We start from the raw sequence: 15,591 nt of genomic DNA on the forward strand, positions 1-15,591 counted from the left end.
GCGTGCACGCGCTCGCTTTTACAGTTTTCAAAGCAGTTCAGGTTTTGGCCGCCAGATGTCGCTGTGGCTCTTCAAATGAAAGCCTCAAAGACTTGTTTACCTGAGCAGTACATTGCCTTTAATGTTTGTTTTGATATGTCATGATATAACCTACATTTTTTATGTTATCAATGATGATTAAACAGTCGCAATTGCTAAACCTTTATTATTTTATCTTTTACATATTTTACTCATATATGTATTTTTTTAAATATATTTTTTGGTCTTCGAAGAAACAATTGGTGATGCGTTCATGTTAATTTTATCATTAACGTTTAATTTCAGCCGGTCCGGTCAGACCTGATGATCTGCGTTATACCAGAGCATAACACCGTTCATATACTACGTCATGTTATTTTAAGAATATGTTATATCGCAATCCTAAACACCTATGCATATGGCCTTAAGGTGAGGGCATAAGGCTTTAACAGGACATGATATTGCTCATTATACAACTTATACAACTGTCAGCAACATATGCTATAGCCTAAACAACCAAATAAATAAATAGACTGCAATCTACAAAGAAAAAAAATGTGCCAAGTACAGCGAGAAGCCTTTACTTTATACTGTGGGCAACTTCCCTAACCACCAGTCTTGAATAGGCACCGTCTGTTACAGAGGAATGCAAGGGGAATAAATTAAGTTTTTTGGGGAGTATCTCGGTGGGAGGGATTATTACTTTGGGAAGCCTAGGTGGCGTGCGGAGCGCAAAGGCTGCAGACCATCCCGGAGCGCAGATCCGGACCAGCGGCCGCATCACGGCAGGCACCTGATGAGCATCCTCTCCCTCCTGAGCCCGGCGCACGGAAAGTCACACAAGAGCGCAGTGGTTTGGGATTGTTACTGAAACCAAGCAAAAGCCACCAAAACCTGGAGGCACAAAAAAACAAACAAACAAACTAATAAGGAGCACTGTTAGATTATTATCACTGGATTTCCAGATATGGCACTGTCTCTTCTGCGCAGCTGTTTGCTTTTTCTGTGTGTGACAGCAACCCAGAGCAGCCATGCCGGTGTTCAGGTAAGAAGAAAATCTACCATTACAGGTTTAACGGGAGAAATGACACGTTTTTGTGAGCTGTGTCACTAGGCCTATACCAGACTGGAAAAAAAAAATCTGATGAGGCTGAGTAAATAACAGGAGATGGAGTTCATGTTTTCAGAAAAGTTGTTAGTCATCTGAAAAGTTATTAAATTTCAATAGCCAAATGCAGCAACACACACACACACACACACACACACACACATACACATTGCATACACATATTGTTGTACATATTATAATGCCAGTATTTATATGAATAATGTGTCACTATAAGCTTCACTACATCTTTTGAACATTGCTGTAAACTTTGAAAGGAATGTGATCTGACACACAATTCCAACACTTTCCAAGGTAAGTGTATTTTTTTTTTTTTTTGAAAATGCCAGAAGGTTTATTGTAGCATCTGGATATGAATCCCCTGTTGTCTTGTCAGCCGGTGGCATTTCCTTTTTGCCTGGGGCATGAGGAGTAGAGCACTGTCCTGTTCTGACTGGTGTACAGGTCAAAACTATGTGCATTATGCATTTTCAGTCTTACATCTTGAAGCGAGTTGTTTTCGTACAAATCCACCCAAACGCCAGTGCAAGAATTCAAGGTATGCTGTTTCTGAGACACTTTTCCAATGAGCATGTGATTAATAAACTTTTCACAAAGGATTAGAGGTGCTCTCTCTCCGAGGAACTTTGTAAAGGCTTACCAAGCCTCTGCACTCAAGTAACTGCTCATGGCACCCATGCTATTTTGAATACAAAGCCTGTCCATTCAGGATTTGTTATCCAATGAGCCTGTCCCTTCCTACTGCCATGCAAAATATACAGAGAACCATGCATTTTGGACTTAGGTCCCGCTGACATCTGCCAAACAGCTTTTGTCCAGCTGTGTCTGCCACTGGAGTTGGGGTAGTAAGTGAAGGGGGTGTGTAGGTTGCAGTGGGAGTGGGGACGAGAGAAAAAGAGGTACATGGTATAATATCTCACATGTGAGTGCCACGAGGCCTACAGGGAAGTGGTAAAAAGAAATGCAAAGGACGACTGTGTTGATTTAAAGAAATTATGGTAGGTTGATGAATCACAGAGGTAGTCAATAGAAATCCCATGAACACAAATTTGTCAGTGCTGGGGATAAAATATACTTTAATGACAAGAAAAACATAAGGAATGTCAGCTTTGTAACCATAACTACCATGTACCCACAAATAAGATGGATTTAGCTTTGATTACATCAGGCTCCACAGCTGCACTTAAATGTATTACACCTCCCATATTCCATATTTTATGACCCTTAAAGTGTTTGAGGAAATTTTTCGTCCTAGGTTTCATATTGGAAAGTCATTGCAGTATTTTTTTTTTTTTTTTTTTTACTTATACAGCATTTCTTTCTTGTACTTATGCTTTATTCACAGAGCTGCATGGATAAGCACCAGGTGGTTGGGGTGCTGCGTCAAATGGAGAAATTTCTCAAGGGCCAAGAGATGCGATTCACCGAGGGCATCCGCATCATGAAGTCCAAGCTGGCGGCGCTTCAGAACTCTGTCTCAAAACTGCCTCAAGCCGACCAGTCAGCTGGTGAGTAATGACAGAATGACAAATATAATGCACCATCATCACCATCATTATCATCATCAGCTTCTCTTCTTGTCAAATATATCATAATCTTAGAGGTGTAAGCTTTTATCTCACCCACTGATGATATTTAATGTTACTTTATGGTTGTTGTGTGGTGTTCTCTCATTGTTTCAACTCATGAGAGTATTCCTAAATACTTTAAATGATATTAAGTGTAATAGTTTTGTCAGGGGGTATAAAATGTTAAAACTTTAATTCTCGGTATCTCAGAGTTGCACTTCATCTGGGTAAAACTCTACAATCACAAGTCCACCATGCTTTGTAAAACTGGTGGTGTTGTCACAAAAGAAAGATCAACAGGATATGGTGTGTTATTTGAAGCTCACTGGTAGAATTTAATTTTCATAAAATCAATAAACACCGTCAAATAGCTTGCTGTTGCCTGACTAGCCTGCCAGTCAAGATAATAAAATGCTGCTATTTTACAGTCATGACAGAGGAGACAGCAACATGTAAAAAGGCTAATAAAAATACAAAATAGTTATCTAGATGTCTACTGACCACCGAGCCTACAGTATATGTGTAGCTGTGAAGCAAGAAACAAGGAGTGAGTGTGTATCTTGTAAGTTTTAGAAGTCTGGGAATCATTTTACCTGTGAGGGTTGTGTGTTTATATCTGGATCATTTATGTGTTAATTTTCACAGCAAGAGATTCCCGGGTCACTCAGTTCACCGTCTCTCAGTTCCATGGTGTGCAAATGTCAACATGCAGGCATGACATGACATCATAATTTTTTTGAGGTGGGACATTTTGGTCAGTCTGGGAAGTTCAGCTCAGAAGTTAATAGAAGATTCCAAGATATCAGACTTATGACATTTTAGGAACAATCAGCTATTTGGAGTTTGATCCTATGGTTTTTCCCTTAATCAGTGACAACAGCATTTAGATTTGGAAAGCCAGTGATGGCTTCTGCTATTATGGGATCATATATTCATCCAGCAGAGCAGGGCCCTCTCAGTTACAGAGCTCGGCACTTGACAGGCAACTGAAGGGGAAGTGGAAATGTGTCGTTTGGCAGCAGGCACCGAGGCCAATGGACGTTTGTTGGTGATGGACCAGTGCAGTCCATAACTCTGTGGACAGCTCTTGGCAGGAAAGGAAGAAGCTGATATTCTACATTCACGGCAATGAAGGCTTAACAAAATGAAATAGACAAGAGTGAAAATGTTCTGTCCCACCACTTAAGTGGTCAGTATTTGCATGAGATGGATATTTTCACAGTGATCCATTGATTATTCCCAATAAAGAAGCCAATCTAACACCGCTCTCCATACAAATCAACATTTAGCATAATCAATAAACAATAGCAGTTAAGCATCTCAGGTGTAGTGATGGTTGTATTCACATCTAGTCAAAGAAGGATGATTTAAAAAAAAAAAAAAAAAAATCCTCTCTAGTTGGCTGAGGCGTAAGCTGTCCTGAAAGACAAAGTAATTTATTCGCAATGTTGAATTTAAGCGTGGAATTCTGAAAATTCCAAAGCATGCAATACGATGTCTTGGAGTAAGCGTAGCATAACATCTGACTGTTCCAAGCCTCTGTTATTCTGCCTCATAAAAATGTCCTGTTCTCCACTGAATTAAATGAGGCATTTGGACCTCCATTTCCCATGAAGGCTATACGCTGCCCAGTGACACGTGTATATCCCCAGGCACAGAATGCCAGAGGATGTCGAGAGGCTTACCCTGCATGTGACCGACCTCCCTCCCATTTTCTCTCTCCCACAGCTCCTACCACCTGCCCCTCCCTAGAAGCCCCGACCCATGGAAGGAAGTTTGGCTCTAAGTACGCTGTGGGGCATGAGGTCCATTTCACTTGTTCCCAGGGCTACCACCTTGTTGGTCCGGGAACACGGGTATGCCAGGACAATGGCAGCTGGAGTGGCATCAGTGCCATCTGCAAAGGTAGGAACAAAGGTGTTTCTCTCCAACACACCTGAAGGTTTTTATAGCAAATCAGAGAAACACCATATACACGAGCCTTCACCCTTAAAAGAGAAGTGGAGTCAATAAAATTAGGTGTAATTTACCAGCTAGAAAAACTATGCCACAATCCTTCATTTTTAACTATTATGTTAGGGGATGGACCAGGTAATATTAAAAAAAAAAAAAATGAGTGAGCAGAGGAATGCAGTGTCACTTCAGTTGTGTTTTCATCATAGGATTAAGAACTCCCCCCAACACACACACACACACACACACACACACACACATACACACACACACACACACGCATCCACTTAGCTTGTATTCATTGCCACCTCTCTATGAATTGGTGGAATGCCTTGGGCCAGGACTGCTATGTCTGCACATTATGCAGCCTGTTGAGGAAAAATCCCCCCACCCATTCAGGGTGACCTTGGCCCAGCGGCGCCTGAATGCTAGGCTGCAAGAGACAGCAGCCCATGAGTCTAAAGGGGCTCCTCGCACAAACAGATAAGACAGGCAAAGAAAAGGACCATTCTTTAGGGTGGTTGGAGCTCCTAACCGTACTGAATGAAGCCCTCGTTAAAGTGGCATTAAATGTCTTGGACACAGAAAAACACCTGTACTGCATTCCACTGTGGGGTGCCTTCCCCTCTGTGTCTCTGCTCCTCATGAACAGAAGTGGTTGGGCTACTGTAAGATAATCCCCTCCTTGCTCATGTTTCCCCTGGCTCTTTTACAGGGGTCCCACTGGACGGGGTTAGGTCCACACATTATACCAAGCCCATGGTCTGATAGCACACAAATATGCTAAGCATGCTATTGATAGCTCCTTCAGCTTTCACTGGTGGCATTCTTCCAGAAATTCCAAGTGGCACGCATGGTTCAAATGTGCATTAGATTGTTGATGTTCATGGCTGAAAAAAAAAAAAGAAAATGAAACGGTCTGATCCGACACAGTATTATCTCAGTGCATGTTTTTTTTTTTTTTTTTTTTTTTTTTTTTTTAAAGCCAAGAGGTCTAAATTTAGTCTTGCTTCAAAGGCACTATTGATAGAGTGTGAAAAACTTAATTGTCAAAAAGACTTTAAAAATATCCAGGGGAGTGAAGTGGGCTTTTACATGTTGGGCCCCTGTGGTGGCCCTCGGGGAAGCCAAACAAACAGGAGTGGGATTGGCGGTCATCCAGTATACAGTGGCCTCAGAGCTCCGGCGGTGCTGGGTGCTGCGTTCCTTTTTGCAGCTCTGCAGTGGTCTGAGACCTTACTACACTTACTATGATGATAAGGCAAGTTGGGCTGTTTGTCCTTTTTTTCCTGAGCAGGGCAGGTTTAGAGCTGTAAAAGAATAGTCTCCCAGATCTACAGTAACACTTTATCATAATTCTCCATCACTGTTTAATAATAGCAGGTCCCTAGAAACATGAGATAATTCTTTACAGCGACTGTTTGACCACAACTAATGGAAATTCTAGCAAGGTTTAAATGGTGCAGAACAGGGTAATGTTTATGTCCTAAAGCTAAACATTTGCAGGTGAATGAAAGAATTTTTGTTCTAAATGTATACTCAGATGCCTGAAGTCTGATTAGCTATGGCAGATTTTTTTCATCTGTTCCTTTTGCTCCACGCTGTCATCTATGCTTTTTTACTTCTTGACTTTTAATCGTACTCAAAGACATTCACAATATCGAACACAGTGAGAACGACCAGTGAGAGTTTCCACATGTTGGGGGCAGTGGAGGCCACAGCAGCTCTTGTAAAGTACTAGTATGAGTGAGTTTAGTGTGAGAACCTGGAGAGTGGAATTGCTATAAACCTGAGCCGTTTTCAAAGGAACATGAAGTGACAGTGTTCATTGCAAACCACTAACGGTTTGTTTTACTAATGGAAAAAGCTCTCAGTATAATGTGTCGCCGAAAATGTTTGCATGCTTGTGCTCTGCTTGGTGAATGCCACCATTCCTGATGATTCATATGCTTTGAGTAAAAGTATTTGAGTAAAACACAACATCTGCAGCCATACTCTGTAACAACACTGATTAATCAATTAGCACCTTATTTCAATTTCAAGAGAACAATTTTATACTTTTATTGGGATCCACCAAGCCGCCATCACTTCCTAGAGTTGACAAAAGTCAGTAGAGCACAGATAAAAAGGGAGTTCCTTGCTGTGTCCATAAATGACAGTACCAGTCTCCCATTCTTGAGTATCAGTTATGGAACCTGGGCAGACCAGCTTTCATCACCGCCCTGTGTGCATCGGAGACAGGAAGAGCTCACAGAGGCTCATTCATGATTTTCCGTATTTTATTACAAGTGACACACTGTACTCTGCTGCTTTTCAGTGGAACCTCAAGGACCTTCTGCTTTGTGCTTACCAATATGTCAGATAGTCATGACCTCTGTTACGCTCTCAAATGCAAATAGCTTTAATTAATCAACGAGCCATTTATGACTAGCGATATCTTCCACTATACCATTCGGTTCTAACTAAAACCTTGTCAAGTCCTTCATAAAGCGTCTTATATCGTACTTTCTTTGGTGCAGAGCTGGCTAGTGCAGTCCAATGATCCCAAACCACCAAAAGTATGTCTTTTTTTCAACATGTTGAGGCTTAAACTAAATGCATTCTTTCAATCTTCAGTTTCTGTATGTCCTGACAATTTTGACTATGTAGAATACTTATTAGCTTGGGCAGTTCAAAATGTGCTGTCCATGAAAAAAGAAAACACAGGATTTAATGTGACCACAGACAGGCTGCCGTTTCAGCTATAAGCCTTCCACGGGGCCAATGAGTTCATTTTGCCGTTTTGAGGACGTTTTCTCCGTTCCGACTCTTTAGTCAAGCACCTGGTGGTCATTAGTTTTCAAGCTTGGCAGAAGCACACAGGTTTCATCACATTATTGGTTATTCAACTTTCACTGTCTGTTTGGCACTACGGTACACAGCAGCACATGCAGACAGGCAGCTGTAGCTGATGGCAGAGTACACAAGGAGGTCTTACCCAAACTGTATGAGAAAAACAAGACCTTTGATCATTTTCATTTTCACCTTTTTACCAGTTCGTCTCACTTCAGCGAAAATTGTCAATGTTTTGAACAAGACATGCTTTCGGGGTTGATTTTTGGAGGGTCTGTTAGCCCCGTGTGACTGTACTTTAGAGCCACTCACTCAGGCGACCAAGTCACTCTGTAGTGAAGCAACAGATGTGATTTTGGTCAGAATCAATTGGTATGATGGAAAAAATGGGAAAATAGGGTCCAGACTGAAGACGGCTGGAGTAATGATTTAGGTTCCTTAACTAGCACACACGAGTTGGGAACTCTCTTCTGTGTCTGCAGATGTGAGTGAGTGTGCCAGTAACCCCTGCCAAAATGGAGGTACCTGTGTGGAAGGTGTTAACCAATACAAATGCACCTGCCCGCAGAACTGGAGTGGCTCTCACTGCCAGCACCAAACCCAGACGGGTCAGTAGCACACAATTTATTTTCTGAGCTTCCTCGTTGAGCCTTTATATGACCATACAGTAACTAAATCTAATGCACGTTCCAAACGGGAAATGCCAGGCTTTGCTCTACAAGATGCCTACCTACACTTAAGAAAAAGTACAGTATGTGTCTTCATTGCATGAATATGTTTGGATATGCACATGCCATAGGACTGGTTGACTGATATGTTTTTGTCTAATTGTCCCCCATGATGGGATCAAAACCTAAAAACTTAAAAGCGGCCTTTCATTGCATTTTATAATTTACAGGATTGCACTGATTAGCCTCGGGGGGCTTACATCATTTGTTTATTCCTTTGTTAAACATCATTACTGGGGATAACAAGGGGATGTATTTGTAACTGATTAGAGGTAAAGGGAGTAAATCATTCATGGTGGACAACATATTTACTATTGCCTTCTATCCTCTACCATTTAGGCTACAGTTAAGTTAAAGATAAAGTCGGTTCAGTGCTATTTTAACAAGTTTGTGCAGATATTGTGCCACTGAGTGTTGCACAGGTTCTTGTTAGGCTAGCACAAGTTGACAAGTAAGCTCTGTCTCTGACATTTCGTTTTGTGTGCAGCACCACCCGAGTGGAGTGTAATGAACGACCCCGCGTTCAGCCGGAGGCCTCGCTGTGCCAAGGTGGACCAAGCCCAGCACTGTAGCTGTGATGCCGGCTTTCACATGAGTGGTACCTCTGACAAAAGTATCTGCCAGGGTGAGCCATAATCCCAGCGGGGAAATTCTCATTTCGCTTGAGCCCATCCACAATGAGGCATCTGTCAGCTACAGCACAACGGTGCTCAATGTGGCAGGGCAGAAACCTGCTGTTATGGAGGCTTGAACAGGGGTTCTCTGATTAACAGGTGGTCTCTTCACTCCACACATCCTGCTGCTGCTTTAAAGACGTGGCCCTAAATATATGAATCTCTCACTTGTCCAATGAATTAGAAAATCTCATATTTTAGATGAAGCAATATATAAAATATGAAGCAATCTGTCAGAGACACATGATACCTGTATAAAGGTTACAAACTGATCAAGTATCATAGCATCATTTACGCTACAGTTAAGTTAAAATTGCTTCAGTACTATTTTGACACCAAACTTTTCATGTGGCTGTAAGGAAGATGTCAATGTCTGTGACACTCAAAGGGCCAACACATCCTGCTTAAACAGAGAAAAGCAGATAAAAGAGACTGTATCTCCATTATTTTCTATATTCTTTACATTCTCACACTGCCTCCCCCTTCCTTTCTAAGTATATTTATCCAGTGTCTGCCACGTGCGTGGTCATGTAATGAGTATGTAAGGCACACATGTTCATGCATTTTTTTCTCCCTCCTTACAGATGTGAATGAGTGTGAAGTTTACCGACTGGACCAAGGAGGGAAGCTTTGTGTCCATGAGTGTGTGAACGTCCCTGGCTCCTACCACTGCTCGTGCCCCAGCGGTTACAAGTTGCTCCCAGATGGACGGAGCTGCGAGGGTGAGTGACAGGACGGAGCTGAGGACAAAGGCTCATTCACAGGGCCCTGGCTGTGGGTCTGGCTGGGTAGGCATCTCCAGAGAGGAATACCTCCAGTATGATTTACTCTGCACGATCCATTAGGTCACCACACTTAGGGGGATGGGAAGAGGCTTTAGCAAGAGAACGCTCAGTTCCTGCGGAGGTGTCTGTCAGCCTCAGACATTGCTCTCACTTTCATTTGCACCCCTGAAGCTTACAACGCTTGCCAGTGGAATGAATGACCTCACCCTTTCCCAGCTGAAGGGATCCTTAGGACATGAGGCGTTTGGGGGAGACTAAACCAAAGAACCAAATAAACAATCACAGCACAGCACCCCCTGCTTTGACTGTGGTAACTAGGAAGCAGGGAGACAGCCAGGCGGCTAAATATTCTGTTTCTCTTCTTTTCTCCTTTCCTGCCTCTCTCTCTCTTTCTGCTTCTCATTCTTACATGGTTTTGCTGTTTTGTCTTCCAGATGTGGATGAGTGTTTAAGCCAGCAGCACAACTGTAGCCGTGGGACAACTTGTATCAACACAGGGGGAGGCTTCCAGTGCGTCAACCCCGAATGTCCCCGCTCTCACGGCAACATTAGCTACGTTAAAACATCTCCCTTGTGAGTAGATACACCACAATTAGTCCCGTTTGTTTGTTCTTTTTTTGTAATCTTTTATCTGGGTACATCTCTGTAAAGATAAATCAGAATGTTTCAGCAAGTGTGCCTTTCCATAGTGAATTGTTGGCCCTATTGCTGTATGGGGACGGTGGGAACCCAAAACCTGGAGAGACAGACTTAACACTGGAGCGTACCCTTGAGCAAGACACCAAACCTCCAATTTCTACAGTTTCTACTTAGTGGCCAATAGTGGAACTGGAAGATGCAAGGCATGCCTGGCTATGAGTATGCATGCTCAGCAAAACCTCCCTGAATAATTTTTTTTCTTACTTTTAAAACTGGACCCTCTAGAGCCTTTGTGTCCCGGCCAAACGATCAGAGACATTACAACTTCCAAGCACTCTTGGCCTCATTCTGACTGTGTACTTGCCAGTCACGGGCAAGCTGCCTCGTTTGAAGGCATGAAATGTGGCTCTGTCTACTCCTACCGAACCATCAATGTGGTAAAATACCGCTCGGCTGCCAGTAGAGTGGATGAACAAATGTTATGAGTAAAACTCATAAGCCTGAATCGAGTAAGACAGTTTATTTGAGATGGGAATCAAGACGGCAAGCTGCAGGGTCTTAGAGTACACAGAGGAGATGGAGGACAAGCTTAAAGAGGCACTTTCTCTCTTTCTGCCCCATGTTTCCTGTCGTTCCAACATGTGCTGGTCCACAAAGCAGAAAAAGCTCCAAGAATATAGGGCACTTGACCAGTCAAAGTGGTTTGTGTGTGCTTGCATGTGTCTGTGTGTCCCCTCTCTTGAAGTCACAAGGAAGGAATTATGAACACTTTAGCCCTCTATTTATTTTCCCAGGGGGATAGACTAATTATGTAACCTATTTGTACCCGGGTCCTCTGTAAGAAAATGGCCACATTTTGTGACAACCGGTGTGTTATCTAGATAAATACATTAAGAATCGCAAATATTTTACCACTTTGGTCTGTATTGCCTGTCTCACATTCACTGCTTTTGTGTCCTGTAGTCAATGTGAGAGAAACCCCTGCCCAATGGACAGCCGCTCCTGCCACCTGGCTCCTAAGACCGTGTCCTTCCACTACCTGTCCCTGCCCTCCAACCTGCAGACTCCCGCCACCCTCTTCCGCATGGCCACCGCGGCTGCACCTGGTCGCACCGGGCCCGACAGCCTGCGCTTTGGCATAGTAGGGGGCAACTCCAGGAGCATCTTCATCATGCAGCGCTCAGACAGACAGACTGGTGAGCTGATACTGGTGCAGCAGCTGCGCGGGCCGCAGGAAATCAGCGTCGATGTGGACATGTCTGAGTACTCTGACCGCACCTTTCAGGCTAAGCACGTGGCCAAGGTCCATGTTCTGGTTTCACCTTATAACTTCTGAGGAGAGTCTTCCAGAGGAGGGAGACATAAGAGAGAGAAGGGTCAAAGAGGAAGGAGGAGGAGTATATAATGGGCACTGAGTTTGTTGATACTGTAACGTCATCTCCCATCACTAATCCATTCGTGTGGCCAGGCAGACACTGGCCTGTGTTTCCCCAGTGGCCAAACATGAGATCTGAGAATGATGAAATTCAGCAAGAGTGAGGGAGCGAGGAGCCGATCTGTAACAGTTATATTAAGAATGTAACAGTCATGATATGGCAATAAAACAAAAACAGTTATACATAGAGTTTGAAGTCTGTTCAGTATCAACTGTGACTGATGATGTGACTCTTGAAGGAACAGTTCACCCAAAAATGAAAACTTCACCTTATCTACTCATGCCTGTGCCAGCTGAGAGGCAGGTGAGGTATTTTTGTCCATGCAACACACTGGTAGGTAGTTAGTGCAACTCTGTAATTGTTGTCCCCAAAACAACTGAAGTCAACAGGTACAGGTTTTTAGAGTTCCAAAAAGGGCAAAAAATGATAAGAAAATGACTCCATACGACTTGTAGAGCACGTACCAAGTCTTCTGAAGCCAAACGATCACATCCTGAGTGTAAAAACAACTACATTTACACCATTATTTAAGGCAGACTTTCATTATAGTCTTTGACAGCAAAACAGGTCTCAATAACAGGTACCAAAACCTTTTGCTTGACAAGAACTTGGAAGAGTTCTCTCATAATGCGTGAATTCAGACACAAACGCTCCTGTATGTCTGTGTTCACAATGCTGTACTATGCATAGACTAACAACACATGAGCTGAAAGAGTTTGGTCTCTTTCCCACCTTTTGTGGCTTCATTCCCTAGAGCTGAAATTTTGAAACTGGTTAAAGTTTGTGAGAACATGGACACGTGAAGCTAAGGCTATTGTGAAGATTTGTGAAAAGTAATATTTGTAGGGTAAATATAAGTCTCTTCCACCCAAGATTCGATCCTGTGAGTTCAGAGGATGTGCATCGTGCTGCACAAGTTGTATGGACTAATTTTGGGGTAATTTTGCCCTTATTTGAACTCCAAAAAGTTGCCAAGTTGCCTCCAGTTGTTTTGTAGGAGGCTGCACTAGCTGCGTCCCTGTGTTTTGTACTGACACACACCTGTGTTTCAACTTGCAAGAGGATGAGCAGAAAATTAAGACAAAACGTTCCTTTTTGCATGAACTATTCCTTTAATGTGAGTGCTTTATTGAGTGGGTTATTGAATGTACAAATAAGATTTGGTAGCCAAACAAAAGCAAAATTTGTTGTATTGTTGCTTGTATGTTTTTTTTTTTGTTTTTTTTTTCCTGTCCTATCATAGTTTCTCTGTGTAGCTCAGGGGAGGGCCCTGGGGCTGATGCACTGCCCTTGCTTTATTAACGAGAGTCATAAATCTCTACATGACATTAGTGCTCCCGTGGCTCTAATTTATTGGACTTTTTTTTTCTTTCTGGATTTTACATTGTAATATAAGCAGTGTGTTTATCTTTCATCATATACTGTATATTTGTTTTTTTTATCGGCTTGCTTTGTTAAAGAAACATTTATAATGACAACTAAGGGAGAGATTTTTTTTTTTTTTAACAATAGACGCAATAATGTACCTTCTCCTATTACTCATATTCTGTATGTTATTAAGACATTGTGTAACTACACTCTCATCAAAGATTATTTGGCAAGCGAGCCAATGCACTACACAGTATATCTGGTATGTTAATTAGTCTTTACGTAACTGCTTTGTCTTAACTGAAATAAAGTCAGTCCAACATTTCAGAGTTTGTTAGAGCTGCCTTACTTGATGTGGAACAGTGCTGGATTAAATATCCTTGTGATAATAGCTGTTTTCATTCTACATTCATTATGAATGCAATTTGAATGATTGAATGGCAAACCAATGCATAGCTCCCATCTGGAATTACAAACAAACACTGGGTGGCTATAAAAAGCTCTTTCAGATGAATGGTAAAAGGCTGCAGAGGAAGAGAGCATGCTCTGTAAACCCCGGGGCAGCGGTATACAGTTGTTCAAACAATACAGGTCAAAGCTGTATTTCCTACTAGTCCCAGAAACTGAAGGAATTTCACAGCATTTCACTTTTTTTTTTTTTTTTATTAGACAAGAAGCCACAATAATTATAAGCAACAGGATATTAAAATATACCTTAATGTGTGTCTATTTGTCAGAGAAACAGAAGACTAATGTTCACCACATGTGCTTTCATCATCCTTTGCTATGTCCTCCTCTCAGCTCTCCATGCTTCCAGGGGTTTAGATTGTAATAAAGCAGATCAAAAGAAAGTCATGCTCCCAGGAGCGGGTGGGTGGTGAGGAGTAAAACCCAAGACAATGAAAATGCCCATGTGCCTGAGTGTCAGGCCTAACTTCCTGCAGTAATCATGCCACAAGTCTTCACATCGCCGCCTTTGTTTGAAGCCCGCACTAAAGCTGTTTGATGTTCACATGTTTCGGCCGTTCTGAGGCGGAAGGATATTGCAGGGGACAATTGGAGAGCACTGAGCTACATAACACAAGCCATTTGCTTGAGACTAATCATAAAAATACCTCTTCACATGTGAGGGCCTTTAGGCAAGCCATCTAGTCTAAACAGGATCTTTTTTTTAACTGATGTGTACATTTCATGTCAAACACTAAGAAACATCCAGACTTTGGTGCTCAGAGTGCACTGTTTCTAGTTTGATTCAAAAGCTTCATAGTCATATACTATAACAACACATATGGTGCCTTTTTCCACACGAAAAAACAATAATATGCATTTACATTCTCAAGATTCCAAGCCCATTGCTAAGCCATATACAGTATACTCCATCTTCCTGAATCAACATCTCCTCACTTTGCCTGTTCAAACAATACGTAAAATCATAACTTATTTTCACATGAAACAGTAAAAATTCTCCTTCGCCCTATGAATCCCTATGAAAACAAAAAGAAGCACGTTGTCAGGGGGTTACTACAGAATGGAAGGCATAGTGGGCATAGTAAGGCATTTTCCTCCTCTTTCATTATGCAGGAAACGGCAGAGGTTGCCTGTGGATCATCTTTCATGTGGGATAAATGTTTGGAAAGTGTCCAGAAGTGTGTGAGCGTAAAGGAGAGGAGAATGAAGATATCTGTGTGCATCCCTGAAAGTAAAAGTGGGCTACTGTCTGGCGTAACACGCTGCATAATGAAATTTCATGTTTCAAATACAATCCCAGGATTATATATGACGCAATCTGATGAGCAGATAGGCCTTTGAAGACTAATCCGTGGCAAATAACTCTAATTAATTAAAAATATTACCCGAAGCCGGAGTGGTACTGATCTGTTTACTGCTCAGATGTAAAAATGGTTGGTTACAGGGAACCTGGATTTCAACATACACTCTGACTCTGAGCCAATTCTCTTAATTAAGGCTTGTTTTCCTGTTTGTGTTCACAGAAAAAAAAACTTGTTGGTTTTATGGTGACTTCACAACCTTGCACTTGGAAGTGAGGCATGTGGAATCTCCAAAACACCTTTACTGCAGGTCTTTTAAACCCATAAGGCTGCAGCCCTGGGTCTGAAACATGATCATCAGTACAGACAAAAGGTACAGACTCTCATGCTTGTCTGTTTCACATGCGAGTATTAACTGTTCATCTGAAGCCAAAGTATAATAATATTCTTGCCCTTGGCTTTCAGTGAATCTTAAATTAAGGAAGCAGTGTGTAGTAACTGATCTTTGTGAAAAACAACTGGTAATCATGACATGACAAATATGTACGGCTGCTTTTAGATTTCACATATTTCAACCCTCTTAGTTAAAAGCCTATTAAAGGCTAACGACCTGAGTGAAACCTGAGAATTTAGTCACTAGGCTGACAAAGTTTTCTCCAGGTTTTCTCTCTTAATTATATTCACTGTGTAATATT

General features: G+C 42.1%; 1 protein-coding gene across 1 annotated transcript; it reads left to right on the forward strand.

The window, feature by feature from the left end:
* The first annotated feature begins 790 nt into the window (after positions 1-790).
* Positions 791-13,454, forward strand: fbln7 (fibulin 7). The gene is made up of 8 exons (XM_030069853.1): positions 791-1,063; positions 2,490-2,652; positions 4,441-4,617; positions 7,980-8,105; positions 8,713-8,850; positions 9,484-9,621; positions 10,119-10,257; positions 11,287-13,454. Exons 1-8 carry the CDS (start codon positions 986-988, stop codon positions 11,657-11,659), a joined length of 1,332 nt encoding a protein of 443 aa, XP_029925713.1. The 5' UTR covers positions 791-985; the 3' UTR covers positions 11,660-13,454.
* Positions 13,455-15,591: the final 2,137 nt, after the last annotated feature.

The sequence above is a fragment of the Myripristis murdjan genome, chromosome 15, assembly GCF_902150065.1.
Source record: "Myripristis murdjan chromosome 15, fMyrMur1.1, whole genome shotgun sequence".
Lineage (NCBI taxonomy): Eukaryota > Metazoa > Chordata > Actinopteri > Holocentriformes > Holocentridae > Myripristis > Myripristis murdjan.